The 27,067-nt window shown below is 46.6% G+C and overlaps 1 protein-coding gene across 2 annotated transcripts; it reads right to left on the minus strand.

The window, feature by feature from the left end:
• Nucleotides 1-767: 767 nt before the first annotated feature.
• On the minus strand, nt 768-26,321 carry LOC115946430 (lysine-specific histone demethylase 1A). Of its 2 annotated transcripts, XM_034069351.1 has the most exons (20): nt 26,021-26,321; nt 24,479-24,644; nt 19,621-19,680; nt 16,712-16,845; nt 14,286-14,364; nt 13,479-13,571; nt 12,706-12,812; nt 11,336-11,417; nt 10,663-10,757; nt 9,066-9,208; nt 8,438-8,528; nt 7,597-7,731; nt 6,786-6,859; nt 5,828-5,939; nt 5,298-5,430; nt 4,363-4,550; nt 4,070-4,184; nt 3,038-3,165; nt 2,263-2,409; nt 768-1,579 (listed from the first exon to the last, which is right to left on the minus strand). In XM_034069351.1, the coding sequence occupies exons 1-20, from the start codon at nt 26,279-26,281 to the stop codon at nt 1,394-1,396; spliced, it is 2,529 nt and encodes an 842-aa protein (XP_033925242.1). In that variant the 5' UTR covers nt 26,282-26,321; the 3' UTR covers nt 768-1,393. The 2 variants fall into 2 exon arrangements, with proteins under 2 accessions (XP_033925242.1, XP_033925243.1); XM_034069352.1 differs by lacking the exon at nt 19,621-19,680.
• Nucleotides 26,322-27,067: the final 746 nt, after the last annotated feature.

Genomic DNA, 27,067 nt, shown 5'->3' on the forward strand with positions numbered 1-27,067 from the left:
GATGGATGGGGAAAGGGATGAGGCAGCGTGGCATGGTGTTTGGTATGGCACTGGCTTGGCAGGTGTGGGACAGGGCTGTGCAGTGGTTCACATAGCAGGGCTCACCCTGGGAGCAGTGCTTCAGGGCACCCAGAAGCAGGCACCGGAGGGGGGGGCAGGATGCACCTGGAGCTTGAGGTGGGAAAGCAAGGAGCGAGAGCAATGGTGGTGGCACCATTGTGGAGCTCACCGCGTGTAAACCATGCCCAGCACCAGCTTCCTGTCCTGGCTCTTCGGCTGGGGGAGCAGCGGTGGGACCGACAGTGGGCACCAGAGATGCAGGTCCCGGAGGGTGTTGCCTGGCAACGGGCAACCAAAGGAGGATGGGAGGGAGCCGAGGGGCGCTGCCTGCCCAGTACCACATCAGTAAGGGGGTGATGCCATCGTGTGGCCACAAGCGGTACTGCAGGAGATGCGCATCCCCTACGCGTGGGGAGCTGCGGAACCCATCTCCCTGTGTGGGAAACTAAGCAGGTATCTCCGTAAGTCCTCATAAACCCACGGGACTGTTTTTGGTGGCTTCAGCTACAGAATGCCCCCACTCCTCTCACTGCTCACTGTGCTCCCAGGTGTGCCTTGGTACCCGTACCAGGCACCAGAAGGTTCTTTGTACCCATAGTCTGTCCTGCTCAAGTCCTTTGGCTAACTTGCTCCCTGGGCAACTCTATTCCTATAGAAACATTTAGAAACAAATCATTTTTAAACTTACAAATACCCAATTCTGATGATTTCGTTTGTTGAAGGTATTTAATACCAGCTTTCTTTCTAGAACAGGATGCATACAGGGTAGCAACAAATGGACATTGTGGAGGGGGGAAACAGTTGCATCAAACTCAAATGCCAGGTAAGAATTGGTCAATAAATACTGTTCTTCAAACAGTAATAAAAAGCACCCACATAGTTATTATTAATAACATTAATTGTACACTAAGCCCCCAGGTGTAGGTACCAGCTGCCCTTGTGCAGTTACCACATTGTAAACCCACGGGTAGGTAGAAAACAAAAGTCAACAAAAACCCCAAACACACCTAAAAAATCCTCCAGCTACAAGCTTGACCTTCAGGAAGCATTGACAGGGTCCCACGAAGCCCCTGCCCAGCCTGGCAGCACAGAACTGTGGGCACAGACCCTTCAAAGAGCTCCACGAGATCCTGCCAAGCCAGAGCTTCTGTGAGCCCATTCCAATGGGAGTGTCCACAGGAATCCAATGGGAGTGTTCACAGGAATCCAATGGGAGTGTCCACAGAACTCCTGGCTGAGCTGTGGCTCAGGCACCGCTGCAGACTCTGCATCTTCACCCCACGGAGGCCCCACAGCAGCACTGGGGTCTTGTCCCTCCTCTTCGGGTACCTCCTCACATGGTGGCTGCTGGCTGGGGGGGCACCCCCGGCGTGGGCTGGCGAGGCAGAGTGTACATGGCCCCCAGGAACTGGTCTGCGATGCGCCCGGCTTCCCGGAGCCCGCTCAGCAGAGCCCCATGGACCGTGGCCGGGTAGTTGCGGATCGTGTGCTCCCCAGCAAAGAAGAGGCGAGGAACGGGCTGGGAAGCAGAGCACAGACAGAGCTGTCAGGGGCTGCTCAGGCTCCTCCCCAGCTGCAGCAAACACACTGCGAGAGGAACCTGAGGAGTCCTCCAGAGAAAATAAGGGAGAAAAACTTCCCTGTTATAGGCTGCAGAGAACAATTTTATCCATGGCTACGTTTGTTAGTGACTTATGGGACTGGACAAGAACCTCAATAAAGCCAAAGCTGCACATCCTTCTCTGCTGGTGCCATCAGAGTGGCTGCTGCTTTCAAAACCTCATCCAAGTGAACTGGAGATGACTTAATGCCTCGTTGGGTTCACTCCCAGTCTGGGAGACCCCTTTGGGTTCCTGTTCTTCTCATGCTGGCCTTAAACCTCTTTCAAATCACTATAACTCACTTAAACATGTTGATGGACAACATAAATATGGAGTGTGAACACAATAAATGCATGGTATTATAATCATCTGTTCGGGTATGACCAAACTGACTTGGAGTAAACCAGTCCTTTTTCTAGTAAAGAAATGACACCAAACCTGGGCAGGCAGAAATCATGGGTGGAAAATGGAGTCATTTTACAGGTTCTAATCATCACCAAAAGATGCAGGTAACCTAAACCTGTGCTCAGATATGGGTGTGAATCACTTAGAGAAGTGCCCCTGGCTGAGGTCTTACCGAGGAGAACAGAGCATCTCTCACCTGTGGAGCACCGGGAATGGCTGGTCCGGGAGTAATGGGCTGAGCCATCAGATCATAGTCATTGCCAGAAGATCCGGCTGCTACATAGGAGTAGGAGCCCCGGGCCCAGGGGTCGGCGCGCCAGCGGGACACCACCGTTTCCTTAGGCTGAGACAAGGCACAAGCTTCAGTTGCTGGCACAGGGCAAGGTCTATGGATCTTGTAAAACACAAACTACACAACTGCAAGGACAAAGGGCACGAAGCCCTCAGGCCAACATTAATGGTGGCTCCAAGTTTGTGCTCCATGAGAATGTACACACCAAGGTAAATAACTTGTCTTTGCTGTCAACACCTCAGTTCTTTGCAATACATCACGAGAACCTCCTGCATTCAGATGCTGCTCACTCCCTTCCTCCCCTTCAGCTCTTTTCCAGCCAAACCAGTTTCTTGTGGAGCTCACTGGTCAAGAGCTTCACTGTACTCTAGAGAAGGAGCAGACCATGGCAGGGGGTACCCAAGCAGCACTGTCAGCAGCCAGGGACAGCTCAGCTGTAACCCCAGCAATGTAAAAGGGAGAAAATGAACTGAAGTATTTGACAGTCTGGAAATGCTGGAGTCAAACAAACCCAGACCCAAATCAACCCAACCCACAGCCCAGCCAAAACACAGCCCCAGACAACCCCAAACCTGCAAACAACCTCTTCTCACAAACCCCCTGAACACACAGGGCACTACCTATAGAACACAGTAGACTGTACAACGTGGAGGAGGTACCTGAAGATGCCTGTACTGACCTGAGGCACAGCGCTGCTCCCAAAGATGCCTTTGAGGATGGCAAGGCACCGGCCAACAATGACATCATCACTGATGTTTTCCATGATTCCTGCTGCTTCTCCTGCCACCAAGGCCAACAGAATTGGTGCTGGGGTGTGGGGAAGGAGAGAGAAAACACAACTGAATCACTGACATCAACCATCTTAATCTGACACGTTGGACTCCAACAGGCCTCGGCCTGAGAGAGACTTCAATAACCCAACAGCACAGTGGAGCAAGAGGCACCAACAGCACAGACCAGCTGCCCCAGGACGTGCAGTGCTCCTGAGGCTGCAGGTTCTCAGCAGTCACTACCTCAAACAGACTGAAACCACTGGGAGGATTCCTGTCTGCACTACAACAGGTCACCCGCAGCCATACAAGCACAGGCAGTTCTGCTCATCTGAGCTCCACTTCATTCACACACCCACCGTTAAATACTTCTCAGGGACCAGTTCTCTGCCAACATAAGACCTTCAAAGAACTCCCACAGAGCTAATACAGGATGTGCTGTGATAGTTCCAGGGATTTTGCTTCTGGATTTGTTTCCTGGATTGTTCAATCTGTTCAGTTTCAACAGGTTCTGCCCAAAATGCCATGAAGATGAACCTAGCAGCAGAACCTTTGTATGAGAACCTTTGTCTTTCTATATAAACCAAAACCTGAGTCTGAGGCTCACAGTCTACTCAAAGCTGCTTTGCTGTTCAAAACAGGAAACAAGCTCATCCACTGGAGACACCTCAGCTTGCATTTCACTGCATCTCAACCATATGGATGCATCTGCAGCCCATCAAGCAGGAATGGTAATGCTCAGGAAGAGGAACAGAGCTATAGCAAAGCCTCTAGCTTGCCCCACTGAAACCTGCATGTTCAATACTTCCCCTTGTCTTCCTACAAACACTGGTTTCTCATCATACCCATACATGAACACCAAGAGCATTTTAAAAAGTGCTCTTTTCTAGACCTGAAACTCACAAATAAGACCCTGACAAGAGTAGAGGCACCACAGCTACCTTTGTACAGGTTCCAAAACAGGAAGAGTTCTCCTCTGCTTGCAGTAGTGCTACCAACATGACCAAACAAATTGACGCTCGGATCCCAGAAGACACGATCAAAACACAACACAACCTAGGAACAAAAAGAACCAGGAATGAGGAGGAGTGCACAGAAAACATTCTGCCTTCCCTAGGTTAGTGTGCTCTTGCAGGTTAGAGTTGCTGGTTAGCAAGAGCTACAGCACCCAGCCTGAGCCACCTCCTCCTGAGCATCCCCTGCCCTGCTGCAGCTCCCTCCGTGACCAAGTCACCTTGTTAAGGTTGCCAAATCCCATCCGCTGAACTGCTGAAGTTTTCCACTCAGGCAGAGGTGGCACAAACTGTACTGCTGGAGGCTGCTGCTTCAACACTCCCAAGGGAAGAGTGCACAGAACAGCATCACATTTGTAAATGAAAGTCTGGCTCGTAGAGCGCGTGTTTACAGCGATCACTTCACAACCTGGAAAGGGGAGAGAAAACAATCATTCCATGGGCCAGCAGCAAGAGCATGGCATCAAAATTAGAGAAACTCCCATAAAGACATACCCACAACAGAAGACGAGAGCTTTACACTAACAATTACTTTACTTTTACTGAATGTTACGGACCACATAGTTCACTTCCAGAAGTGCAATTTACACAGCATCTGAAAATGGCCATACTGGGATAAGCCTGAAGGTTCATCTAGGCCAGTTAAATATATGCATAAACAGATAGCAAGTCAGCAGTGAGCCTCCCATTGAGTTGCTCTCCCAGTTGACAGTTTCCCAAGCCCAGTGCTCAGAAGAACATCAAAAAGATACAGTCCTTCCAGCTGCCTGAATTCATGTGCCATTCATTTATACTTCTAATACCAGATCCTGGGGCACCAAGTCTTAGAGCAGTCCAAGACCTCTTACTCCAAACATTTCAATCATTGAGTAAAGAAATGGGAGCATGAATGTGAACGTGTGAACCAGTAAATATAACTGAAAAGCACCATGCTGAACCAGCCACAGGAATGAGCAAAACCCACTGAGGATCAGTACATCTCTAAGAGCTTCCTCATAATTCATTACGATCACAAACGTGATTTATCCAACCCACAATACATAATGGGAGGGTTTTTAAGAGGTCAGTTTTCACATCTGCTTCTGGCAGCACTGAAATCTCATTTCAATGAGCATGGTCCCTCAGAGCAGTTTTCCAGAGGAGGGCTTTGCTTTACCTGATGCTGTGTAGCGAACCTGGCGAACTGCTGTGTTCAGTTTAATATCCAAGCCTTCTGCTAAGGCTACAGGCACACAGGAATAGCCATTCCTCACAGTCAAGTGACTGCCTGTGAACTCAAAGTCATCATCCTAAAACAGAAATGTATAGAAAGCCTGGATTTATAATGAAATTGCATTAATTCAATAGAAAATAATCAGCAAATCTACACAAAGGCATTTTTTACCCATAACTTCCCCCCACACACACTGAGAGTTGAATAGATTAGAAATTCTGTTTATTAGTCAAGAAATAAGTATGGGAACTTCCAGTACTCAGTATTATTGGAGGGGTTTTTATCTGGCACTAACAAAAAGCTGCCTGGAACTTCATCAGCAAATGATCATCGTGTAAGAGCTCAGGATCTGCACAAAAGCAGAGAGCACTTAAGGGTTTAGACACTGTTAGCATTGAGAAGCTTCCATGAGAATGAAATAAACACAGTTTAAGTTCTTAGTCTATTGGTGCATGACTCCATTAATTAGTTACCTGGTCCCAGTGCTTCAGTGACAGTGTAGACAGGGGTGTAGCATTGGCAAATTCTAGGTTTGCAAAGTGCCAGTCGAGTATTTGCCTGTCTCTTGATGACAGATAAACATCACTGGGAGAAAACCCAAACACAACACAAAGACATTCAGTTTGCTGCTTCAAACCTGCGAGCCTCCTTCATGAAAGCTGAACATCAAACCCAGCAAAGTCACATTGCAAAGCAGAGCTCAGGTAAAGTATTTTCAGTGATGCCAGAAACTTAACTTCAGAAATAAAACAAAAGGACAAGGGGTGATGGGTTTAAGCTTACACAGGGGAAGCTCAAGTGTGATGTAAGGAAGAAGCTCTTCCCTGTGAGGGTGCTGAGGCGCTGGCACAGGGTGCCCAGAGCAGCTGTGGCTGCCCCATCCCTGGCACTGCTCAAGGCCAGGTTGGACACAGGGGCTTGGAGCAGCTGCTCCAGTGGAAGGGGTCCCTGCCCGTGGCAGGGGTGTGGAACTGGATGATCTTAAGCTCCTTTCTAACCCAAACCATTCCATGATTCTATAAATAATGGCTTAAGTACCATATATAAGACAATGACAAAAACCCGACTGCAGTCCCACAGAGCACAAAACAGTAATATTCTGCCAATACAGGCAGGATTGGCATGCTACCATTGAGAGGGATTTCAAATCTCAAAGGCTTCCCACTATCAAGGCACCGGTTACAGTCAGGATGTTACTGAAATGCAGCCTAGCTAAGAACCACCTTTTTATCCAAGTCACCTCCAAAACCAAGGAAAAGGAGTTCTAAAGCTTCAGGAGCTCAAACTTCACATTTGTACCTTCCTCACCCCTTGAGTTACCATAATCAGAACAAAGCAAACCATTGCATCTTTGGAACTCAGCAGTTTCCACAGCAAAGCAGTAAAAATCCTGCTTTCCTGAGTATTTCTTTTTACAGTTTGTGTCTTTACCTTGGAGGATTGGCTTCAAGTTCCTGTAACTTCTCCTCCAGCTTTCCTTGTGTTTCCGCCAATTCATCATACTCCTAATAAGATTAAAAGCTAACATCAAAATCAGTTTCCATGTAAAAGGTCTTAAACACATCATGTAGCACCAGACTAGAGCAAATCTCAAGAGAAATCAGTGGAAGATTAATGGTTTTAACAGAATCTAAATCAAGTTCTTTATTTTCTTTAACATTTAATCCAGCATATTTTGCCCTATCATCAGTTGAACAAGTAGCTGACAGATGATCCCTGATTCTACCTGACTTAACTATCACAGAAAGAACAGGTTTCAAGATTTCATTTTTAAGGCATATTTCTACTCCCAGCTACACACAGAGTGAGGGAAGAACTCTGCTTGTCAAAATAGAGCCTTTAAATTGTACTCTTTGGATAGAAAGAAGTCTTTTATTCAGGAATCACATTTTTCTTAGAAAAAGGACTTCTCTCTTCAGATTTTATTTCCATTTTGAGACCCAGCGGTACTAAAGACCAGGTCTGACCTAAAATTTAGCCTTCAAAGCATTAAATGCTGCCTGACATGAACCAGCACAGACTGTTACCTAAAAGTGAGCCTTCAACACATCAATATGAAGCTCAGGTACCTAAAGGTACTTAATGCAGTTATCAGCATTATAACCCAGAGTTACCATCAGTTGCATTCTCTTGAGAGTGCTGGAGTGAGAAATGTGGTAACATTTATCCCAGCTAATTTTATCTGGCTGCTGAAGCCCTCAGAAACCACTGACTTAAGCACTCTATGTACATCACCCCTTACCTTGCAGAGTGCAGTCAGATCTCTGTGTTTGCTTTTCACGAGGAACTCTGCTGTAATATCTCGAGGTGGCTTCACCTCTGATGCTTCCTTATACTGCTGATGAAGTTCTTTAATCTTCTCTTTTAAATTCACCATCTTTTTCAGGTGGAGAAAGAAGAGGGAGGAATTAAAAGAAGATTTGGTGCAAGTGACTGTGTAAAATGGATATTCATCTCAAGCTATGCCATTATACCAAAGAGATGTCCTGGTTTTACCAATTGTTAGCTATACCCAATTCTACAGACAGGAAGCTGTAATAAACAGCACCAACCCCAAAACAACATAGCTGAACCCCAACATCACTGATTTCTTACAAAGAATGTTGTAAATAACTTAAGGTATAAGAGCTGACCTTAGACATGTTTAATTTGAGAAACTTCCATGGAACAGTGAAGATGCCATCTACCACAACCAAAACCACTGTAAACAGAAACCACTGTTTCTGCACTACAACAGATTTGTGGTAAAGAAAGTTCACATTTTAAAACACTCCCCCCAGAAGCTCCAGTCATTATCAGCATCTCTACAGGAAGCTATTGCACAGCTCTGCTTATGTCCAACCTCTCCCTTCCTTTTCCCATATTTAATGTTTTACAGTCTCCTGCCTAATTTGCTTACAGACCCCTCCTCAAAAATAGAGTCCTTTGTCAGAACAGTGCTTCTAGGCAAGGCTTAAATGAAAAGATCTTTAAGAACAGCATCTGTGGCAACCTTCTGCTGCTTTCCATGGCAGTTCTTGTCCATTTTGCCACTTTCTGAGGAACCCAATGCTCTCCTCTTGCTCTAAATGTCACCCCCTAACCTTGTTAAGAAGGTCTTTCAATTCCTCCTGTGTTTTCACAATTTTTTTCCAGTGCTCAATCTGCTCATCCTTCACATGCTTCTCCTGCAGCCTGGAAAAGGTGAGAAGTGAGAGTCAGCTCAGCATAAAATCCTTGCAATATGGAGAAAACTCATCACAACCTAATGACTGTAATGCAGTAAATGCACATCATGGGATATTGTAGTAAATACTCCATGGTGATTAGAAAATTAATAGACATTTCTGTAAAGAAGAGCTACCTGACAAGCTAAAACATGAGTCTGGAGTTACCTACTACTATTAAAAGGCAACAAATACTATTAGCTTTCAAGTAGCATAACTGGGATGTCTGTACTCCAATTCAGATATCAGTGTCAATGATCTATTGGTTACTGTAGTGATTCTCAGAAGCTTTCAAGAAAAGATGTTTGCTCCTTTAGCCATCTTGTTTCAATGTTATCTTGTTTCAATGAACACCACACACACACACACACACAAAAGCCCAGCAAAGACCAAATGAGTGTAGAATTGGGTAATGCTCATCCTAGGAGCATCACAAGTCTCAGGTATCTTTAGGAACATCCCCCACAGAATAGGAAAGTCTACCATGAAGAGGGAAGTCACTCACTGTATGACAACCTCCAGAGCCTGACCTAGGGAGACAGGCTTATTATTGAGAACGTTAAAATCCAGCTGATGACTGAGGTAGGATGTGGCTTCCAGCAGACGATTAAACTCTTGCTCCACCATTTCATCTTTCTCTTTTGGGACCTAGGAGTCAAAAGAACAGACCTTCTGAATAAGAAATTAATAGTAAAAAGGAAAAATAGAGATCCTGAAAGCTCAGAGCCTCAGAGATGGGACAACTGAGAAGTAGAGAGAAAACTTCACAAGCACCCAGAGCAGGGACACGGTTACCTTCTCTATTGCAGTGTAAATTCAAACTCAAAACACCACTCCCCAAATCAGAGGAATGAAAAAGCCAGGGTACAGATAAATACTCAAAGAAAAGGTGCCACATGCCCTGAATGAGACACTTCAAGAGCACAACAAAAACATAGCCAAGAAATTTAATGCTCTCTGCTCTCAAACAGTCAAACACCAAGGTCTGTTCAACACAGTCACTTTGCCAGGATGTCTGGCCAAAGAGCTACAATAAGAGCTGGTGAATCACAACGACAACCAACTTATGGGCACACAAAGATCTCCTTACTGAAATGGGGTCCATCAAAGCTCCAGAAACTTGCCAATGGGACAAAAGACTGCTCTGATGTAAGACAGCTTTATGCAATCACAAGGCTTTAGAAGTCCTGGCAGAGCTCAGTGGAGTAACTTATCTTTTGGATTGGTCAGCATGACTAAAAACTACCAATCCAGCTTTTCTAGGATGATGGAAAAAGCTTCCCCACATAAGAGCAGACTGACAGTTAGAACTGTCTACAGTGCCTTGGGGGCTTTCCCTGAGTTCATTATATTCACCCTATTCACTCAGATGCAGCAGGAAAAGATGCAGGTGACAGATCACACCAGATCTGTGCCAAGGATCACTTTCTCAGGCGTCTAGCAAGAAGCCAAAGTATCCTCATCTGTCTTCTGAAAGAAGTTACTCTAAGTACCATAATTTAACATTCAGGAGGTAGGAACACTTCCAGTCAATACATGTGTGAGATTCAGCACTAAACTAGAACATACCACTTCTATCTCTGACAGCACTCCTTGACACCACAGAGGCTATTTAAGTTTGGGAATCCCAACTCTAGAATATTAGTGCTGAACTGTTGCATGCATTCAACCAGATGACACTGGTTAATTAGGTTTTTAAAACACAAAACATAAGCAGAACAGCCAGAACAAGCCTATTTCAGGGAAAAGGAACAGCAACACCAACAGAAGCTGAGAGCCTGCACAGCAGACAACTGTTTCAGAGTGCAGCAAAACAACTGTCTAAGGAAAAAGAGTCCTGAACTTACAAAACACAAACAGGGACTTAGATTCCACAAAGCATCTGAAACTCAAAGTCAGAAACTCACGTGGAAAGAACTGGTTTTAGAATAGGTGCAGATAGGCTGGAATATTCCCATACTGCCTAAAGAGGGACACACATTTTCATTACTCCCTCCCCTCTTCCTGGAAGCCATCCCCTGCTAGGCCAACACCCTGGTAACAAACACACTTGAGATACTATTTCTGTTCTAACAGGTTAATGAAAACAGCATCAGACTTACAGCTTGTCCATTTGCTTCATAAAGTGGACATTTTTGTTTGATCTTAGCCAATTCCATATTCACTTGTTTGCTGACCACAGCCATGGGATTTCCTCCTGGAAAACATGGTGCAGAGTTAACAGAGTACTCCTGCAAAGTTTGTCTGCAATGAAATAAGAAATCCATGTTCAATTTCAGCTGATACTTTGGAAGATCCAAGGGAACAACTATGAGAGTTACCAAGAAATTCAGTCACAGGCCATTGGCAGCTGGGTTAAGCAGCTTTAGAAAGAGCTGCTCACCAAGTGCAGTGAGGCCAGCACAGATACCACCATGAAGGAAGGGGGCAAAGGAACAGACACACAGAAGGACATCATGCCAAAGAAAGAGCAAAGAATTCCTAAGCACAAGCAAACTGTAAAAGGATGGATCTGCAACAGTCTGATGACATGAGCAGCACCTCTGCGACTTCAGTGACCGATGACAGCTGCATCACCAACACAAATCCCAGTGTTTAGTGGGGCTGCCATCTGTTCTGAGCATTCACTGATGAGAAATGCCAGCTGCCAAAGAGGCTGAACAGAAATATCTACTTTCAACAGTTAAACCCACCCAATTCCTTTGGCCATGAAAGGCAATAGCGAAAGGTTTCACAGCTGTAACATCCTGTCCCACAATCTGCCTCCCCACTCACCAAGTCCTGTCACCACCATTGCTCCCAGGTCAGCAACGTAGTTCCCTTTGCGGAACGTCGCAACTCTTCCTCCTACTCGGTCCTTTCAAAAGCACAATGCATTAAACCTCCAGTCACATCAGCAACACCTCCCAGATATAACCCCTGGTACTTCCCCATGGCATGGTGTAAGATTCTCTTACCCAAGGGGTCAATAGATAAAATGTAGGCTTTGCCAAGAACCTCTGTAAATGAACACTTGGTCTGAATTCATCCAAGTTATGGAATAAAACGTTTGAGTTACATTAACAAAGAGAGAAAAAAGGAAATAAAAATAGATTTGGTTGGATGTAGCCACATCTACACTGGGATCTACTGGGATTCTACAATCAAACCTTCACTGCCCACCAGTTGGTTAAGTTACATACTACATTTTCTCCTCTGACTTCCTACCCAAATCCAATAGCTCTATAGGAAATCAGTCAACTGTGCTGATGGAAACTAAATTTTAGGGTAAGAAAACCCATCAGGCACTTACTCCTGCCTGTTCTCCACAGAAGGGCCAGCTACCAATGAAGATAACCACAAACCAACAGCCCAGTTCAGCAGCAGGAAGAGGTTTTGGATTCTTGACACATACAAGTGACTTCCCACCTCTTTAAACTGAACTGGGAGGACTCGGGGGTCTTGGCTGATGAGAAGCTCCCCATGACCCAGCTTCAGTGTGTGCTTGAGCCCAGAACCAGCCCGTGCTCCCCAGCAACAAGAGCAGGAACAAGCCTGAAATGTGACTCTAACCTAAGCAGATGATTTCAGGCTGTGCTAGGAAAGTATCAGAAGTAAATGAATAAACAAAATGAAGTCAGGAAGTAAAACATCCAATAAAGTCCAATTGTTCACACACCACAAAATGCAGCTCTCTATAAAACTTAAAGCCTCTGTAAGCACAGTAATAAATAAAGACTTAATGTAGATTAAAAGGTACAAAACAATATCCTGCCTGACACTGTATGGGAATCCCAAACAATGATTCTATTTTATGGGGAACTTTGTCAAGTACAGACTTGCATTCTGCTTTCCAGCAAAGCATCAGCTCCTGCTTGTGAAAGAAAGAAGATTCCAACTCGTTACTGATCTAAGCTGATGACACAAGCACCTGACGATACAGTTCACCCCTGAGAAAGCATTAGCCAGCTCCCTCAGAGGACAGAGAGGACTGTTTCCTAGTGAGACAGGTTTAGCACTCAGCAACACATCCGGCTGCCTGTAACTACACACAAGCTTGCCCATCTTGGCCATGCTGCTGGGCCACTTGGTCTTAGGGACTAGGCCTGAATGTGGTTACTGGGTGAAGTTTCTGTCTAGAAGTGAAAGAGCACAGAAATTCATACCCTGGCTTCCAGAACTGTGACATCCATTCCAAAACTCTGCAACTGGCGAGCTGCTGCCAACCCAGAGACTCCAGATCCGATGATGATCACCTTCCCAGTCTTCTTGGCTAAGGAGAGGGAAAAGGAAGCTCCAGGCTCTGCATGTGCTTTATTCCAACACTGCAAGCAGTCATGTTGAAGTTGCATTTAAAGAGACACCAAGAACAAAAAGCAGCTTCTCTCTCATCAGTTCTGACAAACACTTCAACCAAGCAAACAGACACTAAGAAGAAAATGGAAGCAATTTTGTGCATAACATGGTAGTAGTAAAACACTTCAAAGATCTCCCTGATGACACAGGTGCAAGAAAACACACCAGTAGTGAGTGCATCTGTGGCAAGGAAGAAAACAGGAGGAAAAATATTTCTGAAGAATGAATGTGTGAAGAAGAAACTAATTCTTATTAATTATTGCATCTATTTCATAGAAGAGGTGCAAGTACAGGATTGAGTTTGTGTCTTTGGTTCCTCAAATGAGGAACTAGGATAACTCATTCAACAGTGACAGCCCCTGAATTATCTGCCAAAGATTTGTAAATGGTTTCCTTCTCAAAGTGCTTTACTTGAAGGAACAGCTCCTCCAGGGCCAAATAAAACCCATGGACCCCTAGAGCCAAACCCACTGTCAGGGTTTGTATTTCCTCAGCATGATTGTCCTAAAAGAAAAAGAAGTCTCAGCAGTTTGGCTTGAAAAATCACAGAACAATGAACCAAAACCGTTTTCAGGTTTCTTACTGGGAAGAGGCTTCACTCTCTTGTAGATGCCGAAGTTGATGAGCCCGTGGCGCTCCAGGTAGCTGTGCACTCTGTGAACCAGCACCGTATCACCTGCAGAATGGGAACGTTTCACAGTCACTCTGCATGTTTGGCACTGAGGACATCTTCACAAGCAAACAGATCACAGCAGCAAGGCAGCACAACCACCCTGAACAGAGCCCTTCCTGCTCCCCAGCTGCCCTACACAAGAACCCATCCCCTTGAGAAAGGCTGAGGAGTTTTCTGGATGCCCGAAGCTGGTTTTATGCTACCCTGTAGCTTTGAATCCTGCCTGAAAAGCTGCACAGGACATGAAATGCCCATTCCCCCTTGTCCTATCACCACATTCCTTTCTATAAAGTCCCTCCCTTTTACTACCTTCTTTCATCACGGCCATTCAAGATTTATGCAACTTCTTAATGTCTCCCAGAAACCTTGTGATTAAGCAAATCTCACAGCTGCAAAGCACCATGAAGCTGTAGCAAACTTTACAAGCTCTATGGGAATTCACTCCCATGGAACTTCTGTACCAAGCCACCTTGTTACCAGCTTTTTCTGAAGTATGCTAAGGATGTATTTCTTAACAGACAAATGAACCTGAACAAACCTGAAACATGAGCACGTTGCAATGGTCCATTCTTGACATGAATGCTCACAGAGCTCCACTAACAAAAGGACCCATCTGAAACCCTCTCCTGATTTTAAGCAGGTTTTAGTCAACCAAAACTGAAAATCAACAGCAATGATACACACAGTATGGTTTTGGTAGTAAAAGACTTCACTTACTATTATAGGGTGCTTCTAATTGTTGGATAGTTGCCTCAAATGTCAACTGAATCTTTGGGTTATCCAGCCAGAGCTGCAGCTGCATTTAAACAAACAATAAGACACATTAAGTAACACAAAAGGTGTTTTCTGTGTGTTCCCAAATGTTGTTAGATGAAACCCTCTAACAAGTCACACTCCGGCAGTGCTATCCCAGCCACACTGAACTTTGCCTTCCAGTGTATTTTAAGGTGCAATAGAGTCCATTTGAACTTCCTGCACCAGTTCAACTAAGTGGAAACACATCAAGCCAGCAACCTCCTCATCACACATCCAACAAAACACACACAGAACAAAAGCTACAAAACAGAAGTGCCAGAATCACCTCCTCCATCTTCACTGATACAAGACACTACCAGGGGCTCTGCTGCCCACATATCCTCAAGAACACTTACAGAATAGTTACAGTTCAAAACCCAGTAATATGAATTATCACAGAATCCCAGACTGGTTTGGGTTGGAAGGGACCTTAAAGATGATCTGGTTCCACCCCCCATTAGCCCCTCTACAAATACACAGAACAGGGCAGGCCTTAGGAGATTTAAAAGCTTCAAACCACAGCTGCCCTGCCACAACAGATCAGTCAGCCTACACTCTGCTTTGCAAATGTTCATGATATGCTTTAACCAACAGTAAGTCAGCAACAGCTTTAATGTCTGTGGTGTACCCCCCTCCCCTCCCCCTGGGATGGTTGGGTGTTTTGGGGTGGGGGGGATTAATGGAGAAGATCAAATGAAGTGTATCTCCTTTGGTCACTTCCTTATGAGCCCTCTGAAGAACTCGGATGCATTGTGAAGGATGACTTCCCTTTAGAAAAGCTACTGTGAGCCTTCCAAACTACATTGTTAGTTACCAGGGGATTCATTCAGTTCTTGACTCCATTTGTTACCAGGCAAATTGGAACTATCAGACTGACTAGTCTAACTCCTCTAACCTCCAGGAACTCTCTGTCTTCACTCCCTCTTCCATATTTTCAAATCCCTTGACACTGAGCCAGCTGTAAGTAAGAGGATGCACACTGCAGTTCACAGCTCCCCAGAGCCTGCTGAGCACTGGGTTTATATTACCATTTGCTTCATCCGCTGTTCTATAACCTCTGCTATCCTGACTGGAGGAGATCCTCTCACGAGTCTTCCTCAGAAAGGGATTCCTGCTTAGGAACATCTCTAAGTTCCTCCATAGTGAATAAGGACCAAAGACCAGCAATGCAGCTCTTCCAGGACAGCCATTTATCAGTTTCAGTGGAAGGCTTCTCTGCTTCTGATGTGTTTGTAAAGGGATTACTCACTCACTATACACATGAGCACGCTGTTTCCCAAGCTTTCCCCCCTCCTCACGTTCTGGTCTGGTTTTATGTATCTCATGACTTCCCAAAAGGTACAACTTGGGAGAGTTTCACAGGAAGAGCAGAAGTCACATTCTTAGCAAGATGATGTCCATCATGCAGAAATCTCACATAACTCTTTTAAGTTATTAAGCACTGGGGGCTACCACAATTAACACACGGTGATGCCCCGAGCATCTTAAGTCTATAAAAAATCCTGAATGCAGGAAGGTGTTTTCTCTCTTAACTATGGTAACAAAGCAATTTTCAGGATATTTCTTTGAACCCCATTTTTGTGCTAAAAAACCCAAAAGCAGTGTCACAATTTAAAAACATCACCTGCAAAACACAATGCCACTGCCTAAGTCTTGTTAAGGTTTAACCTTCAGGTGCTGGCCTGAACTCAAGTGCATGAACTCCCCTGTGAATTAGTTGAGTGTTGCCCCTTCTTTCTGTGTTTTACGGTGTGTGAAGTTCTGAATTAGACAGAAATGCTCAGTCAGAAGCAGTTTCCTTTCTTCAAGGTTACAGCTTCTTTCATGAAATCAAAGCTGGAAAATAACTGTTCTGTTGTGAGAATAAGCCACAAGACTGGGTTAAAAGCTCAGCACTACAGCAACTGAATGCTAAGCAAAGCAAGAAGATAAAAGCTCAGAGGTGTGACTCATTCTAAGCAACAACGTATGTGATTATTACCTTAAAGTATTCTACAGACACTTCTTTCAGCTGAGCTCAAAAGAACATTTGCACCAGGTTTCTGTTTGCTTACCTTTTAAAAGCTGCAGCAGCTGAATCACGTAGTTTTGGTGGTTGTTATGACCATGTTTTGGGGATTGGAAATGTACCAAAGATTCTTTCTGCTGCCTCACAGCCCTGCCTCAATCAAGAGCTGGACAACTCCTTCCTTAGACACTCAGAGCATGAAGCGACCACAGAAATGAACCCCCACCATCTCAAACCCAAGGAAATCCCGCAGCTGTTAGACAGGGTAACTGCCAAACAGCCTCTGCAAGGTACACAATGTCCTGCCCTTCTGGCATCAATACTTTCCCAATAAACTTACAGTGCGGTTCCTGATGTACAGAAACACCTTCTGGGTCTGCTGGGGCCCACTGATTATATCAGGGAAGCAGGCAGCTTCTTGAGATGTCATACGGTCATGTGGAAGTCTACTCTGGAAAGCTGCACCCTCCACACCTACAATAAAAAGACAAGTTGTCTACAGGCACTGCAACAGCAACTGCTGGGTAAGTGCTTTCACACCACCCTCCCTAGCCAGCGCATCCGGCCACGATGGGATACGGGGCCAGTTCCATGTCATGCTTTCAGTTAGCCCTTTCCTTTACTTCTGCAAGACAAGCAGGCTCCCAGGTGAACAGTTCTTGAAGTACAGGCATCAGCCAGGGCTAATGAACAAACTGTACTGCAATCAAGTACAAACCCCAACCAACACCCTCAGAAATAAAGGGGGCTGGGGCACATACCAATAAAACATGTATCAAATATAACACATCTATAATACAGTATCAATAAAACTGCTTTAGAACCTGTCCTTTATTTGTGTGGGTTCCAGTTTCTACCAGAACATGAAAAACATTTTGGAGCCTGCTCAAAGCCAAGAGATCAGTGAGACACAAGCACAGCACCTACAGCCCCTCGTGTGCTTTCCAAGGTTCCTTTTGCACTGAACCCCTCAACCTGGACGAACACATCTTGACCTCTCCTTTTCCATATTTGCCATATTCCCCACAAGCAGGGCAATGACAAACAATCCTGTTTATGCTTTTCCTGTGCCCCCTCCCCTAGTGCTGCTCCACATGTCAAAGACCAACGTTGAATATATACAGGAGGCATTTTATCTGTGGAAGGACTTCATTCATAAAGACACCTGCACTTCTATCCATTCAAACACTGGCAATGACGTAACCACAAAGTCATGGACCCTACATTCCTCAATCTCATTTGAATGTTATACTATATAATACTATACACTATATAATATATTCTAAGGTAACAAACCAAGACACAGCTGCATAGAGTGTTACCAGTGCAGAAAGCAAACCTTGCAGGCACCGTGAGCCAAATGCAATACTGAGATGGGAAATGCAGCAAGAACAAGATAAACTCTTAGGAAGTGTCTTAAGATCGGGACAGAGGAGAGGACATTCAACCTGGAAAGAGATAAACCAACAGCCCAAGAGGAAAACCCACACAGGTGATGCAGTAAGATCAGGATCATCCACTGAAACCAGAACTGTTCCAAAAGATCCTACCAATGGCAAAGACAAGACAAGCTTGCAGTTTATGACAGTAACCAAGACAACTGTTTGCAAGTTTGAGGCTCATGTGCAGAGGTGCACCTGGGGCTGTCCTGGGGGGAAAACTTCTCTTCTTTCAGTTCTGGTGCAGGCACAGACACCTTTAACTTCCGAGGGCTTTTACATCCCAAAGGTGAAGGAAAAAACATAAGCAAGGAAATGGTAAAGCTAAAACCCCACAGTTCAGTCACAAGCAAAGATAAGACCTAACTGCATGATGGCTCAAGGGAAAGAAAACAGTCTGTGATCATTCACAGGAACTTTACAAGAGGAAATTAGTACCAGAGGCAAGAGAGCACTACAAGAAAGTAAAATGGAATTAATAACAGGGGAAGTTAACACACCACAACACTTTTTGACACTAATATTCAGTGATGAGCAGACACCCGCAGCTCTGCTGGAATTCCAGCTTCTCCAGTGATAAACCTGACTCCCTCTTACAGGCAGATACGAGTGTGCTTCTCCTGACATCTGCTAAAGAGCATCACCCATGCTGCAGTGGTCAACTACCAAGAAACTCGCACACATGTGCATTAAGGGAACTCACTAGTTTCTTGGAAAGCTCTGGAACCTATTTCTTCCAATTGAGAAGTCAGAGAAACAGCCCTGGAAATAACTCCAAGCAGGGGGATGGGATTGTTGGTTTGGGGTTTTTTAGGGCCACATGTCTGTGCAATACCCAAACCCAGCAAACACTTCATTTCATTTGGCCCAACCATCAGAAGATCTTCCAAAACCTGCATGTCCCTGAATTCACTTCTGCAACATATATATATCAAATGCAAAAATATGCAGGATTTCCAAACAGCCAGTGCCTGCCTACAAACAAAGCAGGCAACACATCCTTAACCCCACTGTAAGAGTCAGAAACCCCGTGCAAGTGGTAAGATCCAAACCATAACTCCCTTACTTAGAACAGCAAGGATGCACTCTCAGGTGAGCATCCTGAAGTTGTATCTGCTTCAGAAAGAGCAACCTGGAGGTACAGAACAGCTTCTGGACCCTCCAGCTCCTTTGCTTAAAACCCTACTCCTCAGTCCTCAAGTGAGAGCAGAAGTGGCAGAGCTGGAGGAAGATTTCCCTTGCACTCAAAGCACTTAGGAGCAAAGACACCAACTGTGGGAATGGAGCAGCAAGTGCACGCTGCCAGCATCAGAACTCAGGCCAAGTGGTGAATTCCCAACCCAGCAGCAGACTATGCCTGTCCCTGACAGATAACTCTGGGCTCACCACTGGCTCGAGCACAACCTCTCAACAGAAACAAGCACAAGAACAAAGGAGCACAAAGACACTCACTCCCTGCTAGGTTCCTTCAGCAGATAGAGGGAAGGTTCTGCTGTGCTGGAGCCCAGGCCTTTGGGTGTCACTCAGGCTGATAGAAACTGGCCAGGTAAGAAACATCCTTCTGGACGTTTGGACTCCTCTGAACAAGGAGAGGAGTGGAGGGATGAGAGATCGGCCTGAGGCATTTCAGCAGAGCTCAGTGTCCTCCCTGCAGCTGGTACAGCCCTCACTGAAGCTGCAAACACCCCTCACTTGTTAAACAGCTCCTGTACCTCTGGCTAAGTCCTGAACAACCGCACGCGCTTGCAAGCATCACTCCCTAACCTGCGGCTCCTGCTGCTAATTGGCAAGCATCAAACACCACCCTCACCTGATGCTTGGCCGTCTCCATACCCTCCAGAATTGTCGTCTTGAAGTCCTCCTGCTTGCCCTGTGGAAGGAAAGAGGAGAACTCAGGGACCTTACTCCATAAGTTAAACCATTCTGGACATAAAGGCCCAGCAGTTGGCGTTGGAGATGTTAAATTCCACCAACCAGCTAAACCCATTTCCTGAGAATCCCATCTGCTGGAACCTAGGTTCAGGGCACCAATCTCTGCAGTCTTCTAAGTGTTATCCATGTTACTGGAACGCGTCACATCAGACTTAATGGGACATAAAGAAGTACACAACATGTAGCATTCCTAGTGGCTAAATACTTATGATCGACTTCATGAATGTCTAGGATTTGATTAACAAGTTTACATTTCTTACTGCCAAGATCTGGTGGGTGGGTACCATCACATTCCATGGGTCACAAACCATAGGAATTTGATGATCCTGCCCTTGTTGTCCCGTGTCTCTCCATGTGCAAGGGGATAGTTTGAACCATTCCAAAATGCCTCTTACTCTCAAAAGAGCCTGTTCTTTTTAGTACTCTGCCGTAAACCCTTCCCTGAAGCCTGACAACAGAACTGGGTTTGAAAGGCTCAGACCACTTCTTATGGCTTCAGTGCCCTTGATCCACCAACAATGTTCTAACATACAAAGACCACCTCCGAATCAAGTACATGTCAATCCATGCAGTGTGACCGATACCCAGCACTGAAAGACATCAGTCTCCCAATGTGTCCAGGGTTGGAAACATGAGGAAAGGCAAAGCACTCATCTAAAAGATATGGAGAAGTCCCAAAACTACCTTAGCCTGCACACAAGTCCTAAATAGCAGCCTTGACAGGCATACAGCACAAGGAATAGAGATGGAGTACAGCGAGATATCTGCAGGAACAAAGGCAATGTAGGTCACCTCACACACTGCTCATCCTCACAAGAGATGTATAGAACAGCTCCACATTCAGCTTGTCAGCAGTATCCTTGCACAGTCAGGTATCTGCCGACTGTTCTCATCTCCAGAGAGCAGGAAGCCACAGAAGGCTACAGGGACAGCCCAGCACTGTTTGCCTGCTGCTGCACCAAGGCTCCTTCAAACCAATGCTTCAACAGGCAGCAAATGGGTGCATTCTCCAGTCCAAGCAAACCCCCACTGAAACAAACTGCTGAGGTCATGGTAGCAAATGGAACAGTCACTTCCTGGAGCAGAACTGCCCAAGGGGTCATCTCCAAACAGGCAAGAGTAAGGCCTAACCTAAGGCTGAACACACAACTGCTCAGATTACTCTGCAGAGGCTGAAACTGGTGGCCAATTTTGCCAGAGTGCAATGTGAGGCTCTCAGGGGACACTGCAACTGCAGCTGAATTACAAATCTCACCCCTAAAGCAAGGGCACAGAAAGTGAACCAAACATTTTCATGCATTGATAACCTGGATTAACATCTGGAATGTTGTAACATGTTCAGAAACTCACAAGAGAGACCCTGACAAATAACTGCATTTTCAGAGGCCTCAGAAGTCCCAAAATCAGGATTATATGAACTAAATCTGGAACAGCAAGAAAAAAAAGTCTCACTTCATCAACACTGGAAGTACTTTATTCTGCTGGGAACATCCCAAGACCTGCTTCCATTCTGGGAAAGACTAATACAACAAAAACGTTCATATTTAACCTCCAGCACAGGCCATTCATCTGCAGGAAAAGGTGTATTTATGCCTTCTGTAAATTGAGAAATTGAAAAGATGCTGACATCAGCCTCTTGCATTCATGATCTCTAAATCACAATGAGGAGATGGGACAAAATTGCTCCCAGGTTACTTGTAAGAAGACATCAGCATTTTCCCCTCTTCTGTTAGGAACAGCTAAAGCAGGTCAAAAAAGAGAGCATCACTATTACTGCTTGCTCAGACACAATTCTAATCACTACCCAGTCCGAGTACAGAAGTATGGAAACAAGGTCTCTAGTTCAGGTTGCTCTCAATCCCCGTAAGACAGTCAGGTTCCAGCTGCAAAGGAACAGAGCAGCAAGTGAACTGCTGATCCCTGCTGACATCAGTTACTGCAGCCCAACACAACATGTGCAGGAGCAGAATCTGTTGGAAGTCCCAAGGCAACAGGATAACAGCTGAGGAGCAGGCAGGAAGAAGGGCAACAAAAGAGTGCCCTTCATATTGTCTTAAAACCAAGACTGGTGGCCCATGATCCCAACTGTGTACTGAACTGCATTAGGAACACAGACAAGTCAGACGGAAGGCAGAGAGAGCAGCACTAAGTCTGACTGTTCACTTGACGTCCATCTGCACCACGATCAGTCCCACGCTCTCTTGGAAACAGCAGCTGGGAACACAAGATGCCCACAGACAAAAGGAAGAGAAGGAGCTGGTAAAGAGGATCTGCAGGAGGCCAGAAAGTGAAAACCCCGTTTGGAAAGGACAAACAAGAAAGATCCTTAGAAGAGAAAAATGAGAGCAGCAAGCTCCTCATTCCAAAGGGCTATTGGCAAACCCCACAAATGTCGCTCAGCACCAACAGTGAGTTTGGAAGCTTTTTGGCAACAGAAAATGTTTCTCAATTAAAAAAGAGGAGAGATACTTTAAGGAAATTGCCTTAATCATGAAATCCTCTTCCACCTTCAAACTGCTCTGCATAAAACAGCAGATCCTGCAAATCCAGACTATAACAATCTGCAGAGCCAAAACACCTGGAACTTCCCACAGGGGAACACATCAATGGAGCCCACCCCAAATACAACCAGCATTTTGCTGTCACCTGAAGTGTGATATTTAACAACCTCCTTCTACTGTAAACTGACAGTGAGGACTAATGAAACACCAGCTACTGTCCCTATTACACACTTAAGTTGGCTTTTCAACACAAAAGGTCATAACCTGTAACATGGCAGCTACACCTCTACTGCACTACCTATGTTTTTACAGGCTTTAGGCATACAAAGGAAATTATTCAGGTCTGCAATGAGAATAAATTAACAGCAATACACAAACAACTTGTTGTATTTTGTTGTATTTTCAATATGCAATCCTGCTCTAGAATTATCATCCTATTTAACAGTTCTTATTGGACATTTCTTTTTGCTTAAAAGCAGCAACAGAGAGAAAAACAACTCAATCACAAACACTGTTTCTATACACAGCAGACTCCAATGCCCTTTCCTGCTAACAGCTGTTTGAATTAGAAGTTTCAGTGCACTTTAACAGCCAGCAAGAGATGACCTGATGCTCCTGACACTTGTATTAACATGGACAGAGAGATCCACCAATGTATATGGTTTCAGAAGCCTTTAGAAATACAGTGGGACTAACTATGGAATGACAATGGAAAATCTGCCATCTTCCTACATCACTGCTTCATGCATATCACAGCATTTCTGGGAATGGAGAAAGGATACATTGACCTGAAATCTTATGTCTAGGCAGCTGGATACAGCCCGTTCTCAAGTTGGTTGTATTTAGATGACTAAATCGAGTGCTTGTGGAATAACTGCCTAACAGACTGCTGCATGTATAGAAGAGCATGTGTACATCACTGCCTATTTTCCACAACTCTTCCTTCACAGGATAAAACACTTCACTGATTATACCTCAAACTGATTCCAGTAATCACTCCTAGAGGTGCAAAATGGCAGAGGTATCTGAAAGATCTCTCACAAAGCATCTGAGAACATCAGAAATGTGTTAATATGAGGTCTCAGGGATTAAACCCAAAGTCTGACCTAAATTAAATTGAAAACCTCAAGATATTTGCTTAATTACACATATTAAAAGTTCCATTTCTGACAGATCAGCTTCAGCTGGGGGCAGGGAGGATTTTCATCATTGTAAATATCTCAGTCAAGCAGATGAGCTGCACTATTGCAGTATCCAGCCAGAAGGCAACAGCCACAACTGAGGAGAGATTACAGGGGCAGATCCCAAGAGACAGCACACCACTGTGGCTGTTAATGTATTTTCTGACACTGAAGGTAAGTATCCCCAAATCCACATCAGTCACATTGTCTCCATTCTCAAACCTGCCAGACAAAAGAACCCAAATAAGAACAGCAGAACTGAACATTAACAGTTACCCACATCAGTGAGGAACTACCAAAAGCTCAATTACAAGATTTCAGCCAGTGTCTAAAACCAGCTGGTGCAGACATCACCTCAGAGTCTCTGCAACAACTAAACTTTGCCAAAGTGAGATTTTGTACATAGCAGAGTGACACATCAACACCAGACCTAGCTACTGGTGGTAGCCAGAAACACAGCAGAGGGAGAGGGCACTGCTAACACCATGAGATCTCAAAGCAGCTGCTTCCTGAACAAGACTGACCAAAAACCTTCCCAATGAAAAGTGAAGCTTGACAAGTCTGTCAAAGGCACTAAGGAAAGCACTGAAGTTTAAGCAAACAGGATCCAACCAGAACTGAAGATCAGAGTCAGTTTTAAAGCCACAGGAATCACTGTAGATTACATCTGTTCTCCTGCACAGTGATCCCCTCAGTAAATGGAACCTCTCAGAGGAATAAGTGACTGTTGGTACACGAGCAGGTGTGACAGCTCAATGCCAAAGAGGCTATTCTGGTCAATAAGCTTCCAAAGACAAGTCAATAAGGATAATGAGAATACAGCATGAGAAGTTTGGCTTATTAAATCTGGAACTAAATCATGCATATTCCCATCTTTCCCAGGCTGCTCTTCTGTGATTCCCCCTCCTTCCCAAACTGGGCCAGCAAAGAAAACACTGCAGAACAATCATTCAAAACCAGACTCAAGATTCATGATGCTGCCCCTGACCCCACCTGATCTCTGGCAATAGCACAGGTCAGTAGTGTCAGAGGAGCAGAAGGTCTCTCTACTCACCGGATGGCTCCTCCGGCTCGCTTTCATTCTCCTCTTCTGCAGGAGCTGGGGGAGGTGGTGGTGGCAGCTTCTTCTCTTTCTCAGCTTTAGCATTTCTCTCTTCTTCAGAGTAATACTCATCTTCTGACAGGTTTGCAAGACTCTCGTCCATCTCTCTATACTCCACCTGTAAGAGGCACCAGAGGATAAACACACTGAGGATGTCTCTAAGTCTCACTGCTAAAACAAATGCTTCAGACAACACAACTGCTTACAGCTCAAAAGGCCTCAGTTACCTTGTCTTATTACAGCTGCCACGTGATAAAACCTCCAGCAGCTTAGTGAGTTCCCTGTCTTACCTCTGCTAAAGTCTCTGGTACCCAACTGTCCAATAATAGGAACTTCCTACAGAACCCAGTTTATTGGTATTTGTTACATTATCATTCAACCTCCCTGTCCTTCTCCCCCTTCTTCACCTCCCTGTCAAACCCAGGGGTAAGAAATCATCTCTATGTCCAACCCATACATCCCAGCTTGAATTCATCTGTCAAACGTGGGTGACCAGACCTGTACACAAGATTCCTGAGGAAATCCCACATGGATTTCCTTGGGTACATCTCACACTGGTTCAGAAACCAGGTTTTTCTCCCCAAGTTAGGAAGTTTGTGTATTTATACCTGTTGGAAAGGGGGAAAAACACTTCTCAATACCCAGCCATGGGAAAATAAAGAGAAGGCAGCAGTGACCCTCCAGCATCCCAGAGGTCACCTTGGGATGCCCAAAGCGACTCTCCATGTATCTTCAGGAGATGGACACATCTGTCACAGTCCAAGCTCATTCAGACAGGGCAACAATGGGCACAATTCACACCAGCACTGGGGAGTCCGTGTACAGGAAAGCCTGAGTTCAGTAAAGCACCAACGTGCTCCATGAGCCACCTTTGCCATGTTCACGGTCCCATCCAGCCCATTCAGTTCTCAGTGCCCAGCAAACGCTGCACCCCCAGGACCTTGTGACCCCAGGTTCTGAAGCAGGTTCCAGTGACCCCACGGCACCACCAGCACATTCCCACACGTATTTAAGCCCAGCACAAACTGATGCTGCCCTGGGGCCTCCGGAGCCTCCTTCCTCCCTGAGCCCACTCAGGGAACAACCGAGTCCAACGAACCCCTCCCAGCTCCTCCCCAGGTTCACTCCAGGCTGGACCCCGCTCGGCTGCTCTCCCCCTGCAGCCGCTCCCGGAGCGCTGACCCCGAAGGGCTGTGGGGAGATGCTGCCCCCCCGACCCCTCAGCACCCCCCGACCCCTCAGCACCCCCTGACCCCTCAGCACCCCCCGAGCCCTCAGCACCCCCTGACCCCTCAGCACCCCCTGACCCCTCAGCACCCCCTGACCCCTCAGCACCCCCTGACCCCTCAGCACCCCCCGACCCCTCAGCACCCCCTGACCCCTCAGCACCCCCCGACCCCTCAGCACCCCCCGGACCCCTCAGCACCCCCCGAGCCCTCAGCACCCCCCCGACCCCTCAGCACCCCCCGACCCCTCAGCACCCCCCGCACGCACCTTGGCCCTCTTGCGCCGGCTGGTCCTGCGGCCCTCGGGGGTCTCTGCGATCCCCGCGGTGTCGGCGCCGGGCGCAGGGGCGGCCCCGGGGGGCGGCTCGGACAGCGCGGCCGGGGGGGAGCCCCGCGGCGGCTCCTTCTTGCGGGGCGTGCGCTCCTCGGCAGCGGAGCCCGGGGCGGCTGCGGCCGGAGGCACCGGAGCCTCGGGGCCGCCCTCGCCGCCTGCCGCCGCCTCCAAGCCCTTCTTGCCCCCCGACAGCATCGCCCCGACACAAAGGAGCCCGAGCCGCGACCCGACGGAGGCCGCGCCGCCGAATGACGTCACGTCCGGGGCGCGTGCGCAGGGCCGGGGGCGGGAGAGCCCCGAGGGGACGGAGTGGGGGCTATGGAGGCACCGACCCCAGAGCGGGGGAGGGACCCGAGAGCGGATCCAGCCCCAGCCATGCACGGGCAGGGACCCCTTCCACTGGAGCAGCTGCTCCAAGCCCCTGTGTCCAACCTGGCCTTGAGCACTGCCAGGGATGGGGCAGCCACAGCTTCTCTGGGCACCCTGTGCCAGCGCCTCAGCACCCTCACAGGGAACAGCTTCTGCCTAAGAGCTCAGCTCAGTCTCCCCTCGGGCAGGTTCAAGCCATTCCCCTTGGCCTGTCCCTACATCCCTTGTCCCAAGCCCCTCTCCAGGTTTCCTGCAGCCCCTTTAGGCACTGGAGCTGCTCTCAGGTCTCCCCTTCAGGAGCCTTCTCTTGTCCAGGCTGCCCCAGCCCAGCTCTCTCAGCCTGGCTCCAGAGCAGAGCTGCTCCAGCCCTCGCAGCATCTCCATGGACTCCTCTGGACTCACTCCAACAGCTCCAGGTCCCTCTTATGCTGCTGCCCCAGGGCTGGATCAGGGCTGCAGGGGGGGTCTCACAGAGCACAGCAGAGGGGCAGGATCCCCTCCCTCAGCTGCTGCTCATGTGGTGCAGCCCAGAACATGGAGGGTTCTGGGCTCAGACACTCAAAATGGGCTGAAACTGCTGCAAGGCAGGAATTTGTACCCATTTCCATCCAA

Source organism: Melopsittacus undulatus, chromosome 14 (assembly GCF_012275295.1).
Source record: "Melopsittacus undulatus isolate bMelUnd1 chromosome 14, bMelUnd1.mat.Z, whole genome shotgun sequence".
Classification (NCBI taxonomy): Eukaryota; Metazoa; Chordata; class Aves; order Psittaciformes; family Psittaculidae; genus Melopsittacus; species Melopsittacus undulatus.